The sequence below is a fragment of the Perognathus longimembris genome, chromosome 1 (genome assembly GCF_023159225.1).
Source record: "Perognathus longimembris pacificus isolate PPM17 chromosome 1, ASM2315922v1, whole genome shotgun sequence".
NCBI classification, from domain to species: Eukaryota; Metazoa; Chordata; class Mammalia; order Rodentia; family Heteromyidae; genus Perognathus; species Perognathus longimembris.
This window is the reverse complement of record NC_063161.1, coordinates 125400927-125427811: the sequence shown is the minus strand read 5'-3', so window position 1 is coordinate 125427811 and position 26885 is coordinate 125400927. Positions and strand designations below refer to the sequence as shown.

The window sequence follows — 26885 nt, the reverse complement described above, 5'->3', positions numbered from 1 at the left end:
GGCACAAGTAGTAATGGCCTGTGGTAGTTGTTTCCTTGGTATTTCTTATAGTCATAAAGGGAATACTGGACAGAGAGGCATTTGCAAAGGGACAGCTAGTGAGAAATGAGACATAGAAGGGAGGTATATGTATATAAAATTTAGCCCAGTGCTAGTGGCTCACTCCTATAATTCCAGCTACTCAGGATGCTGAGACCTAGAGGATCATAGTTTAAAGCCAGCTATAGTTCTGCCAAGACAGAAGTGTCTATGAAACTCCATCGCCAATGAGCTAGCAAACTGCCAGACTGGAGGCTTAGCTCAAATGGAAGAGTACCAGCCATCAGCAAGAAAGCCAAGTGAGAGCATCAGGCCCTGGATATTTGAGTATATAGCCCAATTCCTCCTTGATAAATGCTTGATAGTTTCTCCTTGTTCTATTTAAAGTGCAACAGAAAACATGTAGACAATATTTCCTCGGTTTATATTATGATATTAAGAGGAATAAAAAGAAATAGAAGCTCCAGTTCTTCCTCTCAGGAAGACAATGAATCTTATATGTGAAGACTTTCACCATGGAGTATTTCCTGTCATTAGTTTGCTTACCCCTAAACAGCTACTGTGCGGGGTGGATACTGGTCCCTCCAGTTTACCTAAGAATATAATTGAGGCCTGAAAAATCATTAAGTAGATCCAAATCATGCAAGTACAAAGTAGAGGGTTGTGGATTATGCCTCAAAGTTGAAGTTCCATGAATCCCAGTTTATTAACTAGTCAATCTGTTTGTTTTCCGATTATTTAATGTTCTGTTATCAGGCAGCCCATTTGCCCTTCTCTGGGTGACTTGGAAGTGGCTTTAGTGGGACCAGAACAACGCCCTTCGAATCCAACCTCTTTCTTGCTGCTGTGGCCACAGAGGCAGTGTCTTTTCGGCCAATGTAGAGACCTTTCAGGAAGGAAGAGGATCCCGCAGAACATTGAACTGGATCCCTCCCTCCCCCGCCCTGCCCCTCCCTCCATGTAGCTGCGTTTCCTCGGCCGGCCGCCAGGGGCCCCCCTTCCCGGCGCCCGGGAGCAGCCCTGGAGCGCTGGCGGGCCGGGCCGGGCCGCGCCGCGCTGCCGGGTGCCTGTGGAGGTTGCTTTGGAGCTGCAGGAGCGGCGCGCCCTGGCCAGAAAGCCCCTCGCGTAGATCGGCAGGCGTCATCCCATCATCTGGGGCTCCTCAGCCCGTTTTTTTCCTCGCTCCTGCCGCAGATGATCGGGCCAAGGGAGCCAGCAGGGCCCTTAGACTGACGTAGTCCACCGTAAGAACCTGAGGCTATCGAGGTGAGGCGGCGGGACTCCGTAGATCCTCACTCCAGATTGCGCAGGCGGGCTGTAGTGCGGGGCGCATCTGGGGCGGGTGCTTTGCCGGAGAAGCGAGAGGTGGGAGACCTCCGCTCCCTGCACGGGGTCCCCGTTCCCCACGCCAAGCTTTTGAGGTTTGGAAGTCGAGTTTAGACTTCATGTCTGCGCTTCGGCACCCGGCTGGCTTCTTGGGGTGCGCACTTCTTGGGGCGGGAACGGGGATCCAGTTTTGTGGCCTTGATTTTTTTTTTCTTTTAAAAAGCGACAGCAATGAAAGTCCTCCTTTGCAGGGTGCAGATCTGACTCCGAATCCCCATCTGGAGTCGCAGTTGGACGCCGGTAGAGTTGCGCGCTGGGCTGCGGTGGCGGGAAGACAAACTTTTACAAAGTGCGTCCCGGCAGGAGAGTGTGTGTGTGTGTGTGTGTGTGTGTGTGTGTGTGTGTGTGTGTGTGTGTGTGTGTGTGTGTGATCGTTTGGGCGTCCAGGACTTTCGAGTGTGGAGACTTGGCTGGGGGCTGCCTGGGACCCACTCAGCCCGGTAGCACCCCTTTCTCCTCCCAGAAGAAGAAAAAAAAAAACAACAACAACTTGCCCAAATGTCGCTGGACTTTGGGGCCAACTGTCAAGACACCTGGAATCCCCCCAGCCCCTCGGGTTCCCTGCACTAGGAGAAGGTGCAAACTCCAACTTTTATTTCATTCTTCTCTTCAACACCGTCGGACTCCTCTGAGGCGTGGGTGGCAAAATGCTGAGGGAGGGAGTCATCCCCCATCCCACCCCCGGGGCTTGGAGACCCTAAACCACTTGATATCCCTTCCCTTCCTCCTCCCTCCCCCTCCTCCTCCCCGTAGATGTTCTCCGCCCGCACCGCGCGCGCGGAACTGCGGTTTATGGTCTTTTGTTTCTGCGCGTTTCTCCCATTGTTTGCTTTTCCAACATCAGGTGGGGGCCGGGGGGGGAGGGAGGTCCTTTTTCCCGCCCCCCCCCCTTGCCTTCCACAGCACTGGGCCAGCCCGGGTCTGGGATCCCCTGCTAGGAAGGGAGGGAAGCTGAACCCCTGAGAGTCCGCCCCACCCCGCCCTGTGGTTAGAGAGAAAACTCGTTGCTTCCTCGCGGCCCCGGGCGCATTTCTCGGATCTTGTCCCTCTTGCACTGGGAAAGGCGCGGAAGCGTGAAGGTTGCTGTCGCTTTCGAGCGAGTGAAAGCTGCCTGAAAATCCAAGGTGTCCTCGATCTGGCTGGGCCAGGGTCGCAGGCTCATGGGAGCGCGTTCTCTCAGCTCTCCTCTATTAGGCAGAAAGCCGAGGTTGTGGGCTCTGCACATTTCCCCTAGGCCGGAAGGTAGACGATTCCCCATGAAGTGAATGGAGATGCAGGTAACCCGGGAAGTTGCTGGAGTGCCTGGGAGTAGTGGTGCAATGGCTCACCGCAGAATCTGCCTGGGGATCGGACTTCACCGACTGCTCAAAGTTTAAATTCCTCCTCCTCCCCCTCCCCCCCGCCCCGTCCCCACCTCCTAGCCTGGTAGGAAAAGTAGACCTGGCGCATGTAGTACGGACACGGCCCGAGTCGTGTTTAAGCCTTCTGGAGAACAGGTGGCTAGCCCCCAGCCCCGACTTTCCCTGGAGATGGAAATGGCGCCTGTTAAGATTTCAGGTGGCTCCGTTTCCCCGGGGGCAAATTCGGTGCTTATTCGTGGTGTGATTTTTAGTGACGTGTGGATTATTTATTGAGGAATTAGGCCAATGTAAAATAGCCTCCCAGACTAGACAACCGCCCCCCTGCCCCGCGCGTGGTTTCAGGAGGAGCATGTGCCTGCTTATGCGGGGAATCTGGGCATCTGTTAAAACCTAGACCTTGTAGCCTCTCGGTAGACCTGGTGTTGCCAGTGTTTTCTGTGGGACACCGAACAATCAAGGGTAGTCAATGACACTCTTTTTGTCCTCCGATTTTCCATACCTCACCAGTTCCTGGGAGGGAGGTGGCTTATGTAGAGACAATACCCCCTCCCCACTAGGGATTGAACTCAGCATAAAAGGGTGTGTAGTATTCTACTCTGTATCACTGGAGCCACACCTCCAAGGCCCTGTGACCGGTGCCCACTTGGAAACTTTTCCCCTAGTACTAGGGATGGAACCCAACTCCTCCTCCACACTAAGTATGTGCGGTGCCCCAGCCCTATTCCAACGTGTGAAGTGGAAACTTGGGTTCTGCACAGATGTGGTTGCCCTCTACTAACATAAGAGAACTTAGAAGGAAGATTGCTAAGTTAGGAATGTGGACACACAGACAACTTTCTCCAGAGACTTCTGGATGCTCTCTATGGGATCAAAAAAAATCTAAATCTTTGAAGGAGGAGCTACTTTATAAATATTTCATTATGAAAATGATCCCCAGGGAAAGATTCTTGGAAATTTAGCAGCAACAAAACAATGAAAGGACAGTACCAAAGTCATCATTAAATTTTGCTTGTCTCACCAAACTCTTTTCAGTTATTAGCAGAAGATAAGCTTGTGCAGTTTTTTTTCAGTTTTACAGTTAAAATATTCTATTTTAATTTACAGGTTAAAATGTAGAAAATACAGCGAGGTGAGGGTTTATTGTTTTGTTTTGTTATTTGTGCTAGTAATGGGCTTGAACTCTGGGCCTGGACTCTATCCCTTAGCTTTTTTGCTCAAGGCTGGTGCTCTAACACATGAGCTGCAGCCCCACTTCTGGATTTTTTTGGTGGTTAATTGCAGAAAAGGATCTTATGGGCTTTCCTGCCTGGCTGGCTCTAAACTGTGATCTTCTGATTTTGGCCTTCTGAGTATCTAGGATTTTTAGGAGGATAATATAAACAAAGCTCCAATAAGCAATATTCTCAATTATTTCTTTGGGATAGATTACTGAATATTTGATAAGATGGATGCACTTTTTAGGATACTGAAGATTGTCATATGGTCTGTGATAAACATATGCTGGTTTATCATTTGCCAAAAATGATAAAAACAGGACAGCATAGGACAGTGTATTTGCTCTGTTCTCTGCCATGTCAATGGAAAAATATTTTATTGTTTGTCTTATTTTGCCTTTCTTTAATCAGAAGCAAAAATAACCATTTTCATGTATATGAGGCAAGCACTCTAGCCACTAGGCCGTATTCCCAGCCCCAAATAGCCATTTTCATATTGTCTGATGGCGTTTCTTCTTTGATGATATTAGTCCTTATTTTTTCAACAGGTCTCTTCTTTCTTCTCTTGATTCCATGTGTTCTTTATAAAAGAATTGTTCTCACTTCTGGCCCTGTCCTCTCATAGTCAGACAGTCTGTATTGACTGGAAAGTGTTCATCTTCTTGGCCAATTCTTCTTCTTTTCCTTCTATTCATCTGTCTCCTACTTTTTCTTCTTGGTTTTTTTTTTTTCCACCTTGTGGTGGTAGGACTGAACTCAGGGTCTTAACACATATTAGGCAAGCACTCTGTCACTGAACTACATACATCCCCATCTCCTCTTCAGAAATTCTCTTCCTTTGAATATAACAGACATTTGGTGGGATTGTAACCCATAAATTGCTAAAGTAACTGCCATCATTCCAGGATGGTTATTAGGGATATCAAGCAAAGGCATTAAATAATGAGTGTATACTTTCTGCTTAGTAGCGTGTATACCTGTACTCCTTTACTTTATGGCTTGTAGGCCCTACCATCTGGTTGTGAAACAATTTGAAACAACTCTATTTTTGTTTATGCTGGATAGGTCACACTGGGTTATTTTATTATTTGATCATCTGCTAATAACGCATATTCTGTGATCCATAACTTATTATTTTAAACAATTCTTCTAACCTTCTTGACTGAAGATTGCCTTACTTTTATCCTAGGGCTTGCTTTTTTTTGGCTATATCCCTTTGAGTTCTGAACTCAAAACAATCTTAAATCTGAACAATTCAACAGTATATCAGTAATAGTCTTTACAGGAGAGTTTCCAAGGGCTGAATCAGGTACATTTTGCCCTCTTTTCAAAATTTGGGTAGCCACAGTCTTGAAAACAGATGATTCTGAATAGAGAGAATAGAGAGAGAAGAGAATTAATTTAGCTAGGTGGTGAGTTAAAACAAAGGTCCATATAAGAAGAGTTGAGTAAATAATTTAGGTAAGCTGGATAGAGATAAATTTAAAAAATCAATGGTATTAATATGTTAGAATTCCTCATATACTTAACTGAACAACAAAAAAAGTGGTCTTTTAGTTGGGAAACCCCAATGTAAATAATGTGACTCCAGGAATTTATTTTTAAGTGCACAAAGGGTCAATGAAAAACTGATAATGACAATACCAGCAATTTCCATACCTTCCCTTTTTTTTTTTTGTTTCAATAATACATGCTACAAAACTGCTTTACTACTGGGCCATATTCTCAATACTTTTTTATAACTTCAGGTGCAGGAAGCAAATGATATGTATCAGGCAAGATGAGAGCTCTGCACTAAATTTATAGGTTCCCAAGGGCTAAATTGGAGCTTAATAGTCAGCTAATTGAACCATCCATTCAAATTTCACTGTAGATTTTCACTCTTAAAGCAAACCCATACCATTTTTCAAACTGCATCATTTCATAACAAACCAAACTGATAAGCAAATGGGCAACTGTTTTTCTTTGGGAAGGAGTGGGGAAAAGGAAGGATTTTGACTCTGTAGAGCTTGTGCAAGTTTTTAAGGTACTGAATTTTTACAGAATAAGCAACCTCCATACTCAGAGAGGCTAGTCATTGAAATGTTACATTTCACAACAGTCTCTGTTCCATATTTTTTAGCCATTGTCATGGTGACTTTCAAAGGTGGTAGAGCAAGGCCAATACAAAATGATCAAAGAAAAGGAAGAAGAGTAGAAATGGAGAGGAAATCTTACTCTTCTAAAGTGATCTTCAAGATTTTCTAACAAAATCCCTTAAATCCCCTAGAAAATGATTAGCTTATCTTTTTTTAGAGAGGTAAAGTGTCTCGTGTTCCAATGGAAAGTTTTCCAGACAGCTAGCGTTACATAAATTTCCAACATTCCAAGCAGAGGACAAGACTGCTTCTAAAAGGACACAAATCACTTTAAAAAGGAGGTGAAGGAGGTGGAAAAAGGAGATTTTAGAGAGAAATATGATGTTAATTTTAAAACTGTACCTTATTTCTTCAAGAGCAGTTTGGTGAGAAAAAAGGAGAAACATCTTCTGATTTCCACTTGGACAATCCTCCAGGCACAAGAACTGTATTTCTTATCTTTCAGATACTTTTGGATTCTGTTGAAATAACTTCTCCATTCCAGGGTAACCGGTTGGAGCACCTTCTCTCCTGAGTGTTCCATCTTGTCCTCTTCCATTTCTTTCATGTGGTTGTTTTTTTCCTTCTCTTCCCGTATACATTGTTCTAGGTACATTATTTGCTCTGAAAGTCTCATTTTGATTTCTGTCAGGTGTTTCTTTTCCCAAGTGGAGTTGGAATTGTATTGACTGAAGATACTCAAGACCTGTGTGGTTATTTCATACAAAGCTTCCTTGATGTCACTTTTTGTAGGGTGAGCATCTGATCCATTTCCTGTGGGCAAGTCAAAAGCACGGATTTCTCTTAGACATGCTATCAGGAGTGAGTCGCTAATAATCATAAGTTTCAGATTCTCCAGGTGCATTCTACTCAAGAGAACACATTGAGATAGAATGGGGCTAATGAACAGACCCACAAGGAATACAAGCCACAAATACTTTGGAGTTATGTCAGCCTTTATGCTCATTTTTTTCTGAGCTAAAAATTCCACAACATCTAAGGTCGACAATGATGTTTTAGGTCTTCTTGCATGTCATTTTATATACCTGAAGGTCTTTAGTGGGAGGAGTTAGTTCACTAGTCATTTTACAACTATTAGGACTGTAGCCTTTTTCCTTTTCCTCAACGGCATTCTTAAACTGTGGGTGACTACCCTGTCTTTGGAGATTTTTTTTTTGTCTAAGTGAAGAGACTATTATTATTCCTTTACCTTATATGCTTAGATGACACTTTCAGTGTTCAAGACTCATCATGACAAAACTGATACAGAAGGAAAAGGAATGTAGTTCAGTGATAGTGCTTGCCTACCATAGATAAGGCTCTGAGTTCCCTGCCCAGCACTGTAAAAGTGAAAGAAAAAGAAAAGAAAAGAGAAAAGGAAAGGAGGGGCTGGAGGCATGGCTCAGGTGGTAAGGCACCAGCCAATGAGTATAAAGCATCAGATAGCAAGTTCGAGTCAGGGGAACAAAAGACAAAAGGAAAAGAAAAGAACAGAAAACAAAAAAAGAAAAAAAAAGAAAAAGATACCAACTAAAGTCAGGAAAATACTTTTTTAGGCCAATACAGGGAAAGGGGGAATGTTTGAACTCAGGGCCTCAAGATCTCTCTTAGTTTTTTCTGCTCAAGGCTGGTGCTCTCTACCATTTGAGCCACACCTCTGCTTCTGACTTTTGCTGGTTAGGTATAAAAGTCTCTAGGATTTGTTTCCTCAGGCTGACTTTGAACTGGATCTTCTGACCTCATCTTCCTGAGTACCTAGAGTTACAAATGTGAGTCATTGGCACCCAACAGGAAAATACATTTTTGTACTTGATCATATAGCCAAATACTTTCTTTCATGAAGCTACCTGTGGATATTGACCACACAGTTGTGATTATTGATGGCTAGGTCATCAGAGCATAATATAGTTTAGGTTTTTGCTTTTGTTTTCCCCTGAATCCGGACACATTAAGCTTATAAATGGGTCCACCTTTTTTTTTTGGTCAGTCCTGGGGCTTGAACTCAGGGCCTGAGCACGTCCCTGGCTTCTTTTTGCTCAAGGCTAGCACTCTACTACTTGAGCCACAGCGCCACTTCTGGATTTTTTTTCTATATATGTTGTGCTGAGGAATCGAACCCAGGGCTTCATGTACATGAGGCGAGCACTTTATGACTAGGTCATATTCCCAGCCCCTGGGCACAACTTTCTTAAAGGGCAAAATTGTGATGTTGATGAAGGCCTTTAAAGACATGCATCATCTTTGACCATTTCTCTCTCTTGAAGTTTATCCTTAGAACAAATTATGTTTTCCTAAAAAGACATAGCTGTAAGGAAGTTTATTACAGAAAAAACAATGGAGAACAACACAAACGTTCAGCAATAAGTACTTGCTTGGTTAAGTAATCTCTCAGTGGAACACTGCTCAAACACTAAAAATCTTATGTGGATTGAAACTTTAGAGCTTAAAAACAACTTTTTTTTAGGAGTATATAGTGTCTATAAGTATATGTTAAACATAGATATGTACAAATATAGATAATGGACAGATAATAGATATGTACAGAAAAATGTCAGTGAATGATTTTTATTCTCATATTTTTATTTGCCTAGGTTTTAGCATTTCTTGCCTTTGGTCAACAAGTGATTGTTTTAAAAGGCAAAACTCCTTTTAAGAGCAGGCACATGGAACTAGAAAATTAGTATATATCTAAAATGGGATCAACATACCTTTTTAAACTTAACCATGTTCAGAGAGGACCATAACTAAAGCAAATGTCAACTTGTCTGTAGCTCAGTTCCTACTCAGCTGATATGGACAACATAGGTATATGGGGGTTCAGTGTATTCTTGGAGCTTTCCATTAGCACACACATACCTTCATATGCACACTTGTGCACAGTATGTATAAATACAAATCAACTGCCTCTAAGGGTACATTTCTTATGTATCTCATATGACTTCAACCTGAAACTTCTTCAGCAGGCTCACTTAGAACTGGTTGTTCTTTGGGGCCTTTGTGATGCCTTAATTATAGGTTTTTGAAATGAATAATTGTAAGTGTGGAGCTCCCAATTTAAAACCTCTCCACCCAACATGCTGGTGGTGATTATTGTACTTTCTGCTCGTTTGAGACAGTTCAGCAGTGTTAATCAAGCTGAGGGGTTGTACAGTTGCCTGTTCCTTATTCGATGGAGATGGCAACTAATTTGGCTATTGTCAACCTTCTTGAATCTCTCTGTATTTTTCCAGCAAGCACAGTTTTATTGCTTTATCTCTTTTAGTTCAGTTTTCCTCTTTGCTGCCATTCCAGTATTATATTCTAATTTATTAAAGCATTTAATCAAAACTGAGGTCTTGTAGAAAGAGGAGTAAGTTGCCATGGGGGTTATGTTGAAGGTGTTGCAGTTGAGGAAGTAGCTATGTCTGCAGTGTTTTAAGTAGGAGAGGAATAATCTTAAGGCTTCCCTGTGACATGGATCTCATTTCCCATGTACTGCACATGTTCACTGAAGTTGATATATACAATATTCATGACAAAAAAGAAGGTATGGCTGATTTGTATGTCTGCCCCTTTCTCACCATTAAGACTGCATGATTTAGCAAATCAGATAGCCATCCAATATCTGAGACATCTTTGGATTATAAAATAATTCATTATTGATCAGAAATTCAAATTTACCTGGGAGCCTATTTAATGTGGCAACTCTGTTTACCAAGCAAACTTCCATTTATTTCTCTGAGCAGAATTCAAAATGGCAGACACTCTTGAAGAAGCCTTTCCTCTGCTACCTTTTCATCTCTTGAAGAGCTACAATTGTTTTTATTTCTTTGTACTTGTGCACATATCCCTAACAACAGTGCAAAGAGGATACACATGCAGACGTGCACACACACACATATACACACACACGCTCACACGTAATTCAGGTCATTAGTCAGTCTTGCTACCTGAATATATCTCAAAATCAGAAAGTTGAAAAGAATGCCAGTGAAGGAAACATTTTTGCCCCTAGATGTTTCTGTCACAACTGGCCAGTCTTTCATTTTCAAGATATGCTTTGGAATGCTAATGTTGTTTTTGTGCTATCTGGCTTTACTTCCTAGATGGCCCTGGGGTAATTTGTATGTGGTCCAGTTCTGCTCCAAGGGAAAGCTGATTGGCAGGGCCTATCTTTCTGTCCATGGAACCCTGTGAAGTTCATGTGGATTTTAAGGGTAACCATAAAGGGCCAGGTGTAATTTGACAAAATGGAGAAATGAGACAGTTCAGTCTAGACAAGATAGCTTTGATTTAGCTCAGGGCACATGGCATTTGCTGTTAAGATTTATTACTTCCCACAAAGTGGTAAGTTTCAAGCCAGAGTGAGAGTAACTTGTTGATCATTCCAGTTACTCAGTACGTGAGCACTAGTCATTCCATTTGTGGGGTCAGAAGGTGATTGGGCCCCAGAGAGAGCCTAGGGATAAGAAATTGGTGTCCAAATCTGAAGCACTTACCACAGGTCATATAAATAATTGTCACTGCAAAGTTGTGTACAGTTCATTTCGCTAGATCTACCCTGTTAGCCTGCCAACTCACTCACTCATACAGCCTGCCCTTTGGGGGTAACCTGGTTTTCTAGTCCCTTTCTTGGTTGTATGTTTCTTAATGTTGTACCTAATATATAGGTTCATAATGACTCAGTATTACATGGATGCATCCAAATTATGAAAATATGACCGCTTTAGGGAAGACAGAGGCTTTCCTTCTTCCTGGCAGCCGCTGTCAGTACTACTTTGCTATGTGTGCTGGGTTATGTGTTTTTTCTCACTCACCATGAAGTTCCATGCTGGGAGGGGCAGCAGACAGTTTGTTTATGGCTCCCCCCTTAATGCCCAGTAGAACCCACAGAGATGACAAGACCTGGATTGCTCCATGGATGGAGATAGAAGAACTTTTATATCTGTTTTTAAAATAACAGAACAGGATGATAAAAATGTTTATTTGCTTTGAGATTAATCCTATGTGTATCTCTGTTAATATATGTATGACATCAATTGGAGCTAATGGTGTGTGTGTGTGTGTGTGTGTGTGTGTGTGTGTGTGTGTGTGTGTGTGTGTTGCAGTCTACATGATAAGCCCATCATGAATATTAGGCCTAGACAAGTGGTTTATCAAACCTGGCTGATGGTACATTTTGATACCTAGCACAAAACCTGACACAAAGCAGGTGCTCAGTTATTTATTTGTTGAGTGATTGAATGAAAATAATGAAGCCATGTCTCAGGGACAGGGATAGTTGTAATTGTTTAGGAAGATGAGCAATGGACAAAGTCAAGTGCTGGAGAGTGATTGAGGAGATCACAGAATGACACAGGATAATTCACATCTTCATTTAATGTTCACTACTATTTCTGCTGCTGCTTCTTTGAAATTCCATGAGACTATTAAAGTCATAAGCACTTTTGTACCTCTACTCCAATGGTATCACACAGCTTTGTATCCTTTGACCAGTGGTACTGGTTCTGGGGTTTGAACTCAGGGCCTGAGTGCTGTCCCTGAGGTTTTTTGCTCAGGTCTAGCTCTTTACCATTTGAGCCACAGCTCTACTTATGGCATTTAATAGTTAATTGGAGATAAGAGTCTCACAGACTTTCATGCCCTGGCTGGCTTTGAATCTCCATCCTCAGATCTTAGCCTCCTGAGTAGCTAGGATTACAGGTATAAGACTGGTGATTTACTCTGTTTTATATCTATGCGTGTTCTTACATAAAGACACTAAATATTTGTTGCATCAAAAATTAGTTAGTGGCATGTGTGAACACACACACAAATCCATTGGACAATGTCATTGTTGTGTGCCATGTCTCTATTTCTCTTTCAGTAAAACCTTTGGCTTACTACGCAAACAAATGCCCAATAATATCTTATGATTTTATTTTTATTTTTATTTTTTTTCCAGTCGTGGGGCTTGAACTCAGGGTCTGACCACTGACCCTGGCTTCTTTTTGCTCAAGGCTAACACTCTACCACTGGAGCCCGAGCACCACTTCTGGCTTTTTCTGTTTATGTGGTGCTGAGGAATCGAACCCAGGGCTTCATGTATGCTAGGCAAGCACTCTACTGCTAAGCCATATTCCCAGCCCCCTCTTATGGTTCTCAAAACTGGTTATTAATCTATGTAGGTAAAATTACTAAGGGTTTCTAATAGCATTCCCCTATCTTGCCAACTCTTTGTATTAGATGCTTCTGGGAGCTGTCATTTTATTCTGGCACTAATATATATGTTCCAGCTGAAGACTATTCACAAAGTAACTTCCTACAGAGGAATAGTTTGAACTGGTAGAAAATGAGCCCCAATAAAAGTAATTTACCATGGCGGAATATATAGTTAAACAAATAAATATGTACCATTAGTAAAACCTGAATCTTGAAGGTAAGAATGATGAGAGTTTGCATTAGAGCAGTGCTGACAGAGTTGAGAAAGAAGGGATCACTTAGTAGGTAAAGATCTTGGCCTTTGATTTGGAGTGGGGAGAAGATCTGAAAGAGGAAAGGAAAACCAGAGGGATGCTCAGCTTTCTAGTTGTGTGTCTGGTTGTGCCATCGAGATTACATAGAGAGGAGGGAGAGACAGGCTGTAGGAGAAGCTGGTGAGCTCTTTATATAGACAAAGAGCCTTGAATGGGTATGGGAAAGCCAAATGGAGGTATCTGGATTTGGTTGTGTGGCTCTGGACTTGGATGGGAGTGATTTGGAAGCCTCGGCAGAAGCCATGGTGATCATAAGAATTAGTGGGTTTATTTAGAAACAGCATAGACGATGAAACGAAGTAGGCCAATGTCAGAATTGTAAGAATCTTCTGTGTGTGAAGGGCATGCAGGAGAGAAACTGAAGAGGAACGTTCATAAACCTGGGGGAGAATTGGGAGGGTCTTTGCCACTTTGCCCACCTGACTGTAGAAATCTCAGTACAACAGTAGAATGCAGACATTTCTAGTGAAGCTCTGTTTTTCATTGTTGATCAGCACCTATCGTTTACTTACAGAGGAGCTACTAGAAACCTGGGATCCAAACTCCTGAAAGGAGCTATTCTAGGAAGTGCTCCCCAGGAAACACACATTATTCATTGCTAAGGTCCTTGGCTTGTGTCACCTGGATTGAAAGATGGCTTGATTGCTTCACTTCTACCACTTGAGTACATAGGATCTGGGTGACACCTTAGTTTTCTAGGGTTGTAGCAAACTGCCATATCCCGTGTGGCCCGAGACAAAACAAAAATGTTTTCTTCAGTTGTTCTGGAATCGGGTAGTCTCTCACCAGATTGTCACCAGGGGCATACTTCCTCCAAGCCATCAAGGCAAGATTCTTTTCCATCTTCTGTGATTGCTGGTAAAGCCTTGGTTTTTGGTTTTCTAGGTATATCTTCTCCACTGCCATAGTGACAGGAAAGTCTCCATGTATTTTGTTTTTGTGTTTTTTTTTTTGCCAGTCCTGGGCCTTGAACTCAGGGCCTGAGCATTGTCCCTGGCTTCTTTTTGCTCAAGACTAGCACTCTACCACTTGAGCCACAGCGCCATTTCTGACTTTTTCTGTTTATGTGGTGCTAAGGAATCAAACCCAGGGCTTTAAGCATGCTAGGCAAGCACTCTACCAGTAAGCCACGTTTCCAGCCCCCTCCGTTTATCTTTAAACGCCCCTTTGCCTGCGTTTCTCATAAGAATAGATACTATTCTCAGACTGTAGTGCCCAGTCCAGGACAATGTGTGTGGTCTAGTGTGACTTTCTTTTAATTCCATTGCATTTGCAATGACCTTTTCTCAAAAAAAGGTCACATTACAGGTACTAGGTATTAGGACTTACATGCATCTTTTGGGAAGACGCCACTGGATTTATGACAAGTGATATGGTATAGAGAGCCTTAAATAGACAGGGTCTTGCAGCATCTCTAGCAGGTGGGAAAAAAATGGCTTCAAGGCAGACATTGGGCTAATCTGGAAGTGCTTGGCCATTGGACCTTGTTGGAGAAAAATGTACTGTATGAGCAGCTAGTATTATTGTTAGGTCTCATCTATCTTGTAACATGATCAACCTAGACATTGGCTCTAAGTCTAATCTGCATAGTTACTATACTCACAACAATAGTTTAGGATAATAAATTGAGATAATATTTATTTAGCAATTCCTAAGTGCCACACTTTACTTATGTTTTCTTGAACTCTCCTAGTCACAAAACCGTGGATGAAACCTTGGAAATATTAAGCAATTTATCTAAGATTTCAGAGATTAAAAAAAAAAATCACCGAAGGGGAATTTAAATCCAAGTCTGAATGAGGTCACATTTGTTTTTGTTTGTTGTTTTGTTTTTGAGAAAAGGCCTCACATTGTAGCTCAGACTGGCCTGGAACTCATAATACTCTTGCCTCAGCCTTCTGAGTGCTAGCTTACAGGCTTGTACCACCAAACCTGGATTCTGATTCTACATTGTGTGTGTGTGTGTGTGTGTGTGTGTGTGTGTGTGTGTCCTAGGGCTTGAACTCAGGAAGTGGGTGCTGTCCCTGAGCTTTTTTGCTCAAGGCTAGTGCTCTACCACTTTAGGCACAGCTCCATTTCACATTGTCATTTTACAGGACTAGGGTTGTAAAAGGTTGGGTAAAATGCACTATATGTATCTATGCATTTAGTAGGCTATTTCATTCTGAAAAAGATTTGAAGCAGGGGCTGGGGTTATAGCCTAGTGGCAAGAGTGCCTGCCTCGGATACACGAGGCTCTAGGTTCGATTCCCCAGCACCACATATACAGAAAAAAAACGGCCAGAAGCGGCGCTGTGGCTCAAGTGGCAGAGTGCTAGCCTTGAGCGGGAAGAAGCCAGGGACAGTGCTCAGGCCCTGAGTCCAAGGCCCAGGACTGGCAAAAAAAAGATTTGAAGCAGTTAAACGAAATATATACAAGAGAATAAAGAATTGAGGGTGCATAGCAAGGTAAAGTCAGAAATATAATTAGAATGTAAGAATACAGTGCCAGTGCCATTACTTCAGAGAATTGTACATGTGTTCCCAGGCTTTGTACAAGGAAAGAAAAAAGGTGATCTATTAAAATGTCATAGAGTCCAAAAAACAAAGTACCAACAAGGCTTAAGTCCTTAATGGAAGTGCCCCTTTCCCCCTTTTCTTACTACTACTGAGTTCTGGGAGAAATGGCTCCTTGAAGGCCTTCAAAAAAAGATTACTCTGAAGAGTGCTTATGTCATTGAGCAAATCTCTCCAAAGCATTATGAACACTTTTTGTGCTTTGTTATTTGCATTTGAACTTTGCTAATCATCACTATAAAGATTAATTTTTATAGAATTGAGTCTATTAATCTTCTACGGAGTTCTTACCAACAGGCTCAAACTTCACAAAGTACTTTCCCATTTCAGTACAAACCTTTATTTTCTTTCTTGAGCTTTATAATTCAGTTTATCTATTTCTTTTGAGGAATTTTAAAAAAATAATTACAACTGTGTCATTGTTAAGCAGTTGTACAGATTTCAATTGAACATGCCTGTGAGTACACTGCATCTTGATCAATGTCACCCTCTTCATCATTCTCTGCCATCTCTGCCCATCCCACCCCAATTTTCCTAGCTCCCTTTTTATATATACACATTGAATATTATAACTACATTCTTCCACCCTTTTATCTCTTCATTCATCTACTCCCCTTCCATTGTCCTCTCCTTCCCCTGACTCCCCCTCTCCCCCGCTCAAGTACTAGCTTCCTGGTATTTATTTTGTTAGACTGTAGGTTAGAAGTGCAAAGGACATTCTCCCCTTCATATTGCCTTTGATTTGGAATCCATGTACATGTGAGTCATGAGGTAACAATATAACTTTTTTGTGTCTGCAAATAAGCCATAACACACACACACACACACACACACACACACACACACACACACACGGCATTTCTGAGAGATGCCTGCAAAGGACCCTGTATCTTCCTAGAGCAGTAACTGCATGCTGAAGGCTGATGTTTGGTACTTGCCTTTGGGTAGGAGATGTTTCCTGTGAGTTGCAATTTCTTGGCAGGCACTCTGCAGGGTGCCGAGGTTTTTCTGGTGTGAAGCCACAGAAAGCAGTTCAGCGGAATGGGAAAGCATTCTTCCCCATCATCCAAAGTGGGGAAAAGTGTGGTCACACGTGGCCTTCTCAGGGATAGTCAGTGTGGAGAGATTGCCCGGACATTTCCAGAGCCTTTGCCCAGATCTAGCCTGTATTTCTTATTACAGTTACAGACCTTTTGGGAAAGCAATTTGTAGGCACTAGAATCTTCCATTTCATCAGAACTGGAAATAAGGCATCCACCAAAAGTTTATACATACTCGATTTCCACATAGTTGTACTCTAGATGTGGAGTATACTTTCCTGCATGGAATAGTCCTGGAGGCAGCAGTCTAACCAGGAAACCTGGGATTTGATCCTACATTAATGTGATTTTTTTTTCTCCTGAAGAACCCTCTTCATAAATTATATATATGTCATAAAAATTGAAAGCCAGGATAGCCTCATAGTCTCCAAATATTATAACTAATTAAATATTGGCACACCTCTTGGGACTATCAACTCTCTTGAACTTGAATGATTTTCCTTAAGACAAAACTTTTCAGCATGGGAGGAGCCTCAGAGCCAAAGCTTTTTTTTTATGCCTAGGGGAGATGCAGTTAAGGGAGCCAGAAGTTTGGAATGTCTTACAAACAGCCCCACCAGAACAAGGCAGTAACCCTCCTTGCCAAAGGTGGTATTATAGTTTCTTATGAACAGTCCTTAGGCCAACAGTGCTGAAAGTGTGTACTACATAGACATTTATGAAGATATGAATCTGTTATCCATTCACATCAGTTCATCCATCTCTAAGGATTTGATGTCTGATGCAAGAGAATGCTACAAGGCTCCTGTCTTCATAGAATGTTCAGAATTGTAGACAGTAAAAATAAAATTACAGTGTTTTAGAAGTGGTATGAAGGAAAGAAACAGAGAAAGCGGGTAACTGAGTGAGATGATAGGTAAATAAACCCTGAAGCAAAGTCAGCCATGTGGAAATCTGGAAAAAGGGCATTATGAGCAAAGAGGACCCTAAATCCAAAGTCCTTGATGGGAAAGAGCTTCAGATACTTTGCTTAATTCATTTACATACTTAATCCATTTTCCTTTTTTTAAAAAAATTATCCTTAAATAATTATGCGAAGGAGTTTCAATTTAACCTGCCAGTTCACGAGTACAATGCATCTTGATCAATGTCACTCTTTCCATCATTCTCCTCCCTCCATCTCTCCCCACCCCACCTATCCCCTCCATTTCTGTTTTCACATATGTACATTAAATGTTACTACTCTATTTTCCTGTTCTTTTTCTCTCCATTCATCTGTTCTCCTCTCCTTGGCCCCATCTTTCACTGACAAAAGATGCTTAGGATATATATAATTTTTATTTTTTTGCCAGTTCTGGAGCTTGAACTTAGGGCTTAAGTTCTGTTCCTGGCTACCTTTGCTTAAGGCTAGCACTCTACCACTTGAGCCACAGCACCACTTCTGGCTTTTTCTGGTTATGTGGTGCTGAGGAATCAAACCCAGGGTTTCATGCATGCTAGGCAAGCACTCTACAGTTAACCCACATTCCCAGCCCATATTTAGGATATTTAAACACAAAGGGACTAGGAAAATTGGAGCAAAGGAAATAAGAGTAGCTGACACTAGGATGGCTGGGGTTGAGTAGTGCTTAGTTGACCATAATGTAGTTCCACTTTCATTCCAAGACTAACAAAAACTATACATAAAGGCTTTTTAAAACAGGAGAATGATATGATGCAACATTGCAGTGGGAACATTTTGGAGAAGGGGCAGAAATGCAAGCTAGGAGGCAAGATGGAGACTAAAAATTGTAACACCTAGGCAAAGGTAGAAGAAAAGAGAAGCAATGTAAAAATGAAAAGATTGACTGATTTGGGGCATGCTTTAGTAAATTACTAAGTCCAGGCTAATATCTGTGATTATCAAAAGCGGTTTCTGTGAAAGTCATTGCTTATCCATTTGGTTATAAGTTCTTTTTACCAAATTAGTATTGTTTTGTTTTGTTTCATGCTAGGCCTGGGTCTTAAACTCAGAACTTCACACTCTTGTTCAGTTCTTTGGCTCATTGCCGGAGCTCCACCATTTGAGCCATGCCTCCAGTTCTAGAAGGACAGTGTTTTGATAACCAATAAGTCATCTCATTTGGCATTAGGTCTTTAACTGGATACCCTTAAATGAGATTAGGTTCCTTATCCTTGAGACAGTTATATAAATAATTTACTGAATTGGTCTTAGGTCTTCAGTTTCGTGGGTTTGGCTTTAGGCTTAAATTTCTGAGTATCTCAATGCTGTAGCTCTGTGTACATAGAACAAGTACATTTTCTATACATTTTAATATGTAAATAAAATGTATTACAAGATATATTTAAACCAGATAATCTATCTGTAGTCAATTTATAATGAAATATAAACACACAATATAATCTAATTAAAAATTATGCATCAGAAGTTAAGAAAATGATCTCAATTTGTTAAGGAAATTATTTTAATCTATTGTTTATTAAATAGAGTTAAGGCCTGTACTCTACAGCACCAGTTCTCTGATTTGATATTTAAAACAAACCTCAGAAATGCCTAATTCTCCAAAATGTCTCCGTGTTCTGACACCTGGCTCAAATGGGATGGGTTCAAGATGCTTTTGCCAATCTATAGCAACCTTTCTTGTGTCACAGAAAAATTAGATAAATGAAGTAAAGTTTCTGTGTTGGAAATGAATTTTTAAATATTTTTCTAAAACTTTTGGCACCTTGATGGTTTATCTACAGTAGAATCTAGTCTATAATGTCTTAGCTTTAAATTTGTCTTCGTGTCCAATTTGGGACACATCGATTAGATTTGTTATTTTGGCAAATTATCTCGATGTTCTGTGAAAATCTCAGGACTTTTGGATACCAGCTTACTGTTAAAAAAAGGAAAATGTATCCAAAAATATAGAATGGCTGTCCATTATACAAAATGCCTTTTGGCATGTCACCTTCAAGGCCTTCCACCTGCCAGGATGCCAAAATGAAATTCTCATAGACATCAGCATCTTAAGTCTTTCTAAAGGGAGTATCCCAAGGAAATAGGCACTAATCTTTCTCTCATTCTCTATCTCTCTGTTTTTGTCTCTGTCTCTGTCTTTCTGATTTAGCCTAAGCCATTAAGATCAGCAATTCTATGACAAGCTGTCAGCCTTTTGTGACAAAGCTCTCTATTATTCCTTTCCTCTCCCTGCTGAATTCTTAGCAACCACCCCCAGACATTGGCTGGCCCTTTTCTGAGAGCAGGAGGGTTTTAAAGTCCTCAGTGGGAGCATTGATCAGTCACTAAAGAGCATGAGAGGGGCTGACCTATGGTTTCCCAGTTCAGTGACATGTGAACCAGGATCTCATTCTCCATGAATAATGAGCTGGACATGACAAATCTGGAGGGGAATGTGATGGGAGAGGAGAGATATCTAAGAACTAGAAGGGAAAAGGAAACAATGGAGGAAAAGATGACTACAATTGATAAGCTAGCAACCTTTTATGTCTACTTCTTGTCACTTTCTCCATCTGCATCAATGCCAGGCCCAAATAACCTGCAAGGACTCCATTAGACAAGGCAACAAGGCCTCTAGCTCCACCCTAGTGAACAAGGTACTATAAATGAAAATCAAGGCTGAGACTAATGCAGCCCTTAGGTTGCTCTTCTTTACTCTGGGTGAGGCAGCTGCTACTCCAGCTCTCTGTCTTTAGCATCCTGACCTGCCTGGCGGTGGAAAGGCAGAGGAGATGTGATGGTAGAGATCAGAGCAATGCAGAGCCAGGAGTCAAGGAATTTGGGAATCCTCTCAAGGGAGAAAAGAAGCTGGGTGTCGGTGGCTCGTGCCTACAGTCCTAGCTATGTAGGGGTTGAGACTTGAGGGTCAAGGTCTCCATAAGCCTGTTTTATGGTATTTCAACATAAAATTGAATGGCAAAATTATAATTCTATTTAATTTATATACAGGATGGTTCTTAAGTTGCAAACAATATCTAGAAATGAGGGGTGAGCTGGTAATGATAGTGAAACTGCTATCCTCTTACAGCTGTGCCTATGTTCAGCATCATTTGGCTCTTTTGGCTACCTGATAGATAAATACATTCTCTGATCTCAGACTTCATCAGCTTTTCTCCGTTGGCCTTCATAAGAAAACTGAAGTTCAAAACAAACAATTTAGGCATGATGTCATATTTGGATTCAAATATGAATTGGGGTTCATGAACAAAAACTAAGTATAGTGCTACCTTGAACTTTCTTTTAGGACAAAGTTTTTCTTACCCTCTTGGTAAGCTTGTCCAACTGTGCTTTTACAGATTACCAAGACAAAAGTTGAGAACCTTCACTGTTAAAATGTACTGGTACAAGAAATTAAAACAAAAAAAACCCATTTATTTCTTGCTTTGACTTGTCCTTCAGTTGGTGGGATAGTGGCATAGAATGATGCCAATCCACTGAGAAATAGCAGGAGTGGAAAACAAATGAGTAAGTACTGTAGTTTCAGTCCTAGAAAATAGGAGTGCTCATTCAGTGGGACATCCCTGGTGAATATGTGAATTAGTCATCTTAAGTAAGTTACTCATCTTAAGTGATTACTATTCCACTTATCAAAGACAGATAAAAAATGTTTGACGTGAACATAGGTCCTTCACAAGAGTGTTAAGTGAGAATCTCAGTTGAGATTGTCATGAAAGTAATTTGTTGACACAATGCCTTTGCTTCATGAGTCTAAATAGTTAATAGGCTTGCTTTCTTGGTCATCTTTTAGAGAAGGTTTTTATTTGATTCATGAATCATAAGGAAACAGTACTGGGTTACAGACCATTTTTCTTTGTTCCTTAGTCATTTCACACATCAAAGTGATAAATAAGCTGTGGCTGGTTCTAAAGCACACAAATAAATGCATTTACCCTTTAAGGACTTTGTTAAAATATTTCAATGGAAAAAACCTTAGTACTTTACTTGTATTTCAGTGAAAGGAGGACAACAGACCCCAAATGATTTGAGGAACTTTAATGAGGACAAATTGGCTAGTCAATTTATTTTTTAAATTCATGATTCCTTTTTCTTGTTTATTGGATGGTAACATATGCATAGGCATATAAATGTGATGCATTCCTAAAATCTTCGGCTCTTCCTAAATGAGAGGTTTACAACTCTTGTAGCCAGCAGTTCCAGTGTGACCTTCAGAGATGTTGTTTGCTCATGGAAAACAATGGTTTTTTTCCCCCCTTCTTTTTAATTGCTAGCCTATAACACAGATTCCACATTCAATTATAGATATCTAGGTACTCTTGAAAAAAGTCTGGAGATCTAGCCATGTTGGCCCTTTATCCCCACAGAGCATCTGCAGACTCTGACTCCTTTCAGTGTGGCTGCGCCTAGCACTATTTGTCTCTTAACTACTGACAGCTAAATGCATTTTGAATAGGAGACCAAGATCTCACCACTCAGGATTTTCTCTGTTGGTCTAGATAAGAAAATTCTGAAGTTGAAAACAATTTAAGTTTTGTGAAGTTGTACATGTATTAAAAGAGATTAGGGTCATGAATAAAAACTGAAAGTACTGCTACCTTGAACTTCCTTTTAGTGAATTCTTACCTTCTTTTAAGTTTGTCCAACTGTGCATTCGCTGATTACCAAATCCATGACAGAACCAGCCCACCCCTCCCTAATACACACATCCATCCATCACACGATTACTCTAACAACTCCTCTAATTAAAGGCCCAGCACAGCTCATAAGATTCCCCTAGCCAATTAAACAATGATCACCCTTGTACCTCCTACTAGATTGAGGAGTAGCTTGGTGAATGCTGTGATTGATATGAAAAGTAGCAACGTCTTTTTAAGCACATTTAACACTGTTGTTATTCTATGAGGCACAAGCTTTCAACACAGCAGCTTTTTAACTTCTGTGCTTTTGGTGTGGGAGAACACCCTGAAGGCAACATGCACCCCAGAGTTCTTGTGGGCTGGGAATCAAGGCCTTGAGAAGGGGGTAGGTGCAGAAGAATGACAGTCAGGGGGAGGGAAAAGAAGGAGGGGAGCTGGCAGCTGTCATCTGAATAGCATTTCCCCCTCCCATTATCTGCTGTCCAGAAACTCCATGCATTCATATTCATGATTTCTATCACTGTCTTGCATCAAGTCAGCTTCCTCTGCACATCTTTTCTTGTCTGTCTGGGAGTTTCATGTTGATGTGCTAAGAATCCTTACAGTGCTTCAGAACAAGGATCAGCTAGTAGAAATTGGAGAGCATTGGTGAGAATCAATTAGGAGAAATTTAATTAAACACAGGAAGCTAAAGCAAAATCTACAGGGTAAGTTAACTATACACTCACCTGTCATACTTATTTCCATTAAATTTCCTACTTATGTAGTGATTAACTTGTTCCATATGTATGAAGACAAGTTTTATGCTGATTAAAGAAAAATGGAAAGGGAAAAAATGGAGTGAGTGAAGGAATGGGTGGCATTGTCCAAAAAGAAATGTGGGCTTTACCAAATTATGTAACTGTAATCCTCTGTACATTATCTTGATGATAAGCAATAAAAATTTTTAAAGAACAAGAATGGAGAAGATTTTCTATTCTAATTATGAACTAATATTTACTTAGTATAGAAAATGCAAGCCCACAAATATTAAGGCAAATATAAAGAGGAAATTTAAAATCACCCTAGCTTGGGGTAATTATTTTTAACTAGAGTTTCAATTAAATATGTAAACATGATTTTTAAGGAACTGAGAGAATTCTTCACACAACATTTCAGTATCTACTTCTTTTGTGATTTTACATAATTTATATTCATCATAAAGGCTTCCATACATATTATATAAAAGTTGTTAAAGTGTCTCATAGAATTTCAATATTTAGATAATCCATGACAATTAGAAAGTTAGCTTTTATAAATTTGAAGGATAGAGTTGTGATAAAGACATATATAATGTTTATACTCATGCTTCATGAAAAGTCCATGACTTTTCTTTAGGAACAATTCTCCAAGTGACTTGTCAGTCAAAGGGTGGTGTTGGGGTTTGGACACCCCCTTTCTCCCCCACGGGGAGAATGGTAACCACAAACTCTATGAAAGAGCACTCAGCCTGGCCCTCCGCCAGCGGAAGGCCAGAGGCGTGCTCACATGGGCAAGCGCTAAGTTGAGGAAGGGTTGCTGAGGCCTCCCCTCCCCCCCAGTCCCCCCACATGTTACCAAGGGCGGAGGCGAAAAGGAAGGCATCAGGGACACGCTGCGGTGGTGGGAAGCGTCTCAAAGACTTTAATATGGAAGGGCACTTATATAGAAGTAATGGCGGGAAAGAAAGGGGGCTGGCCAAAGGGCCAGTCATAGGCTAGGGGTCACGTTCATCAAGTGACATCACGAAACTTCCCTTTGTGGGCAGGACAACCCCATCATGGTGGCACGCACGTGTTCACCTCCCAAGGGGTGGAGGCCAGAAGGTGGGAGGGACTTCCATTGTCCCAAGGCTGGTGGAAGGGCAGCCTTTCCCAGGCCATAATAATCCCCAACAGGTGGTTGAGCTATAAAGTGATCTCCACTAAGGTTGTAGGAATTGAATCTCTCATGGCACTCTATAAGATCTTGGAGCAGGGGCTGGGGATATGGCCTAGTGGCAAGAGTTCGATTCCCCAGCACCACATATACAGAAAACGGCCAGAAGTAGCGCTGTGGCTCAAGTGGCAGAGTGCTAGCCTTGAGCAAAAAGAAGCCAGGAACAATGCTCAGGCCCTGAGTTCAAGGCCCAGGACTGGCCAAAAAAAAAAACAAACAAAAAACACAAAGACCTTGGAGCAGGCAGTTTTTCCCAGGTTGTCTCTCTAAAAGTTTCTCAAAGCAGAGTTTACCCCAAGTTGAAAACTAATTCCTTGCTGGAGTTTCTTGGACTCTATATAGGAAGAGGAAAATGGAGTTTTGCCATTTCTTGAAATGTTTAGGAAAAGTGGGAGTCATTTTTAGCCATCATTTTAGTTTTCATTTGTTTGTTTTACTTCATGTATGGAAAACTTACTCTTCTGCAAGAAAATATAAATGTCTGCTGGGGAACATGTATTTGCTTCAAGAGCCCTTGGGACCAAGAAAATAAAATGCTTAATAACAACAGCATAATGAGGCCACAGGGATGCTGAAGGCATTAATTAAGAAAAGAGTTTTAAGTTCTCTAGAAGCCTGAAGAGTTCACAATGGATGGATTCCTTTACTCTCAGAGTAATATGTCTAACTGCCTGGGGTGGCTGTTTAAGTTAGCTAATTTTTAAAACACACTTAATTACAGTTTCCTTTTTACAAATGGGATGCATTATAGTTATTGACATCCTATTGAGAAGGTGAGTCATAGTGAATGATATCCATTGTTTTGAGCATTGGAGCTATAGAATTAAACTTTTAAACATACTTGAAGATTGAGAAATTGATACAGCACTGCCCTTGTGCTCAATGTCCCAGTTCACAAACAGAAGAGCCACTGGAAAACAGGCCCATGAACAGACTGATTGATGCTCTTATTAGAAAAATCATGTGTCAAAAGATTAAAGTTGGGGGCTGGGGATATAGCCTAGCGGCAAGAGTGCCTGCCTCGGATACACGAGGCCCTAGGTTCGATTCCCCAGCACCACATATACAGAAAACGGCCAGAAGCCGCGCTGTGGCTCAAGTGGCAGAGTGCTAGCCTTGAGCGGGAAGAAGCCAGGGACAGTGCTCAGGCCCTGAGTCCAAGGCCCAGCACTGGCAAAAAAAAAAAAAAAAAAAAAAGATTAAAGTTGGACATATGCTTCCTAGCGTTGTCTAAGAAAACATTTTCAGTGGCCTTTCTAAACTTAATGCTTTCCAACTCTAGTAAGAAAACCAAATTTTACTAGCATGGTTTACTTGGCAAATTTAATCCAATGTACATCCTAGAAAATTAAGAGTGAAAGAAAGAGTGGGTCAGGGAGGGATCGGTGAGAATGTTGAAAGGGTGACGTAGATCAAGATATATTGTATTTGTAAACTGCTTTGTTAAATGACAACTTTGTACAACTACTTAAAGATAAAAGAAAAAGAAAAAACACATAAAAGTGAAATGAGATAATTGTACAAGTTGAGGCTGAGGAGCCAACTCAGTTGAAAAACTTGCTACATTTCATTAGATATGACATTAGATATGGTTCTTTAGTGATCATAAATTACTTAAAAAACATATACATTGGAATAGCCTAGGAAGATGAACCTGTTCCAAACCTTATAAGAGAACCTATGCTATTATAAAATATTGTTTTGTAAAAGATATTGTCTCATTGCACTGCTTGGAAATGTAGTTTTATAGATTCCTGAGGGGTCAAGACTCTCCTGGAGAAGAAAGTTCTAGGTCTTTTTTATGTTACATGAAAGAGAATCATTGAAACTTTATATTTTTAACATGAAAGCCCAGAACTATTCTTTTCTGATGGTTCTTTATCAAGTAGTAATGTAATAGTGAGTGGCCTCGCTCTACTCCTGACAGATGAAGCCAATAACCAAGTTGACAGAGTGACGAGGGAGAGGACACAGTGGCACAGGCTGACAAGTTGGAAGATAGAGGGCCTTTACCCCAAATTCCATCTTCTCAAGGGTCATAGGCACAGAAGTCTAAGTGAGGCTTTTAGGCAACCTAATTTTGACCCTAGCCAGCTGGCACCTGACATCACTAATTCTTTTTTCTTCTTCTTCTTCTTCTTCTACTTCTTCTTCTTCTTCTTCTTCTTCTTCTTCTTCTTCTTCTTCTTCTTCTTCTTCTTCTTCTTCTTCTTTATTGTCAAAGTGAAGTACAGAGGAGTTACAGTTTCACATGTAAGGCAAGTACATTACTTATCCAACTTGTTACATCCTCCCTCATTCCCCCCCGCCCACATCTCTCCCCTCCCCAGTTCGCTCCTCCCCATGAGTTGTAGGGTTAGTTTATACCAGTTGGTTTTGTAAGTATTGGTTTTTCAATGGTTTGTCTTTTTATCCTATGTCTCCCATTTTTGGTATTCCTGTTCCTTGCCCTGTTCCAATACACATCTAAACATTATCCAGGGTACTAAGATCAGGTACAGGAATAGCAGGAGTAAAACCACAGGAAGACACAACTTATGTTCATTGCAGCACAATTTGTCATTGCTAAAACATGGAACCAACCCAAATGCCCCTCAGCTGATAAGTGGATCAAGAAAATGTGGTACATATACACAATGGAATTCTATGCCTCTATCAGAAGGAATGACACTGCCCCATTCATAGGGAAATGGAAGGACTTGGAAAAAAATCATACTAAGTGAAGTGACCCAGACCCAAAGAAACATAAACTCTATGACATCACTAATTCTTGCAGTGATCCAGTCTCTATGTGGTTTTGATGTTTTCCTCAGGTCCCTGGGCATTCTGATCCTTGATGTTCCTGGTTCCTTACTGATAAAGGGGTCAAATGACATGTCATATTTTTAAATATTTCCTCTTATTCTTTTAAGGTGAAGCTGACTTAATCCGTTAATTATTTGGAGAGTGAGGCATAAGAGAATGAGACAAAACAGAAACAATGAAAAACAGACTGGCTAGTCCTGGCAGCAAGTTAACTCATTCATCAGCTTCAGTGATACGTGACACTTGCGTTATAACTAAGAAATATAAAGTTTGATCTGTGGTTCGTGCTACCCAGGAGGAAGAGATCACAGTTCAAGTC

The 26885-nt window shown here is 41.1% G+C and overlaps 2 protein-coding genes across 3 annotated transcripts in view; one reads left to right on the top strand and one right to left on the bottom strand.

Moving 5' to 3' along the window:
• The first annotated feature begins 1048 nt into the window (after window positions 1-1048).
• Window positions 1049-26885, top strand: part of Mob3b (MOB kinase activator 3B) — a 169072-nt gene continuing 143235 nt past the window's right edge. The window contains exon 1 of one of the 2 annotated variants that reach the window (XM_048360163.1): window positions 1049-1283. The gene's annotated coding sequence lies outside the window, so the exon portion shown is untranslated. Of the gene's footprint in view, window positions 1306-26885 lie in introns of both variants that reach the window. The other variant, XM_048360237.1, reaches the window with a different exon arrangement.
• Ifnk (interferon kappa) lies at window positions 4703-8065 on the bottom strand. Its single transcript, XM_048360346.1, has 2 exons — window positions 6481-8065; window positions 4703-5366 (listed from the first exon to the last, which is right to left on the bottom strand). Exon 1 carries the CDS (start codon window positions 7082-7084, stop codon window positions 6482-6484), a length of 603 nt encoding a protein of 200 aa, XP_048216303.1. The 5' UTR covers window positions 7085-8065; the 3' UTR covers window positions 4703-5366; window position 6481.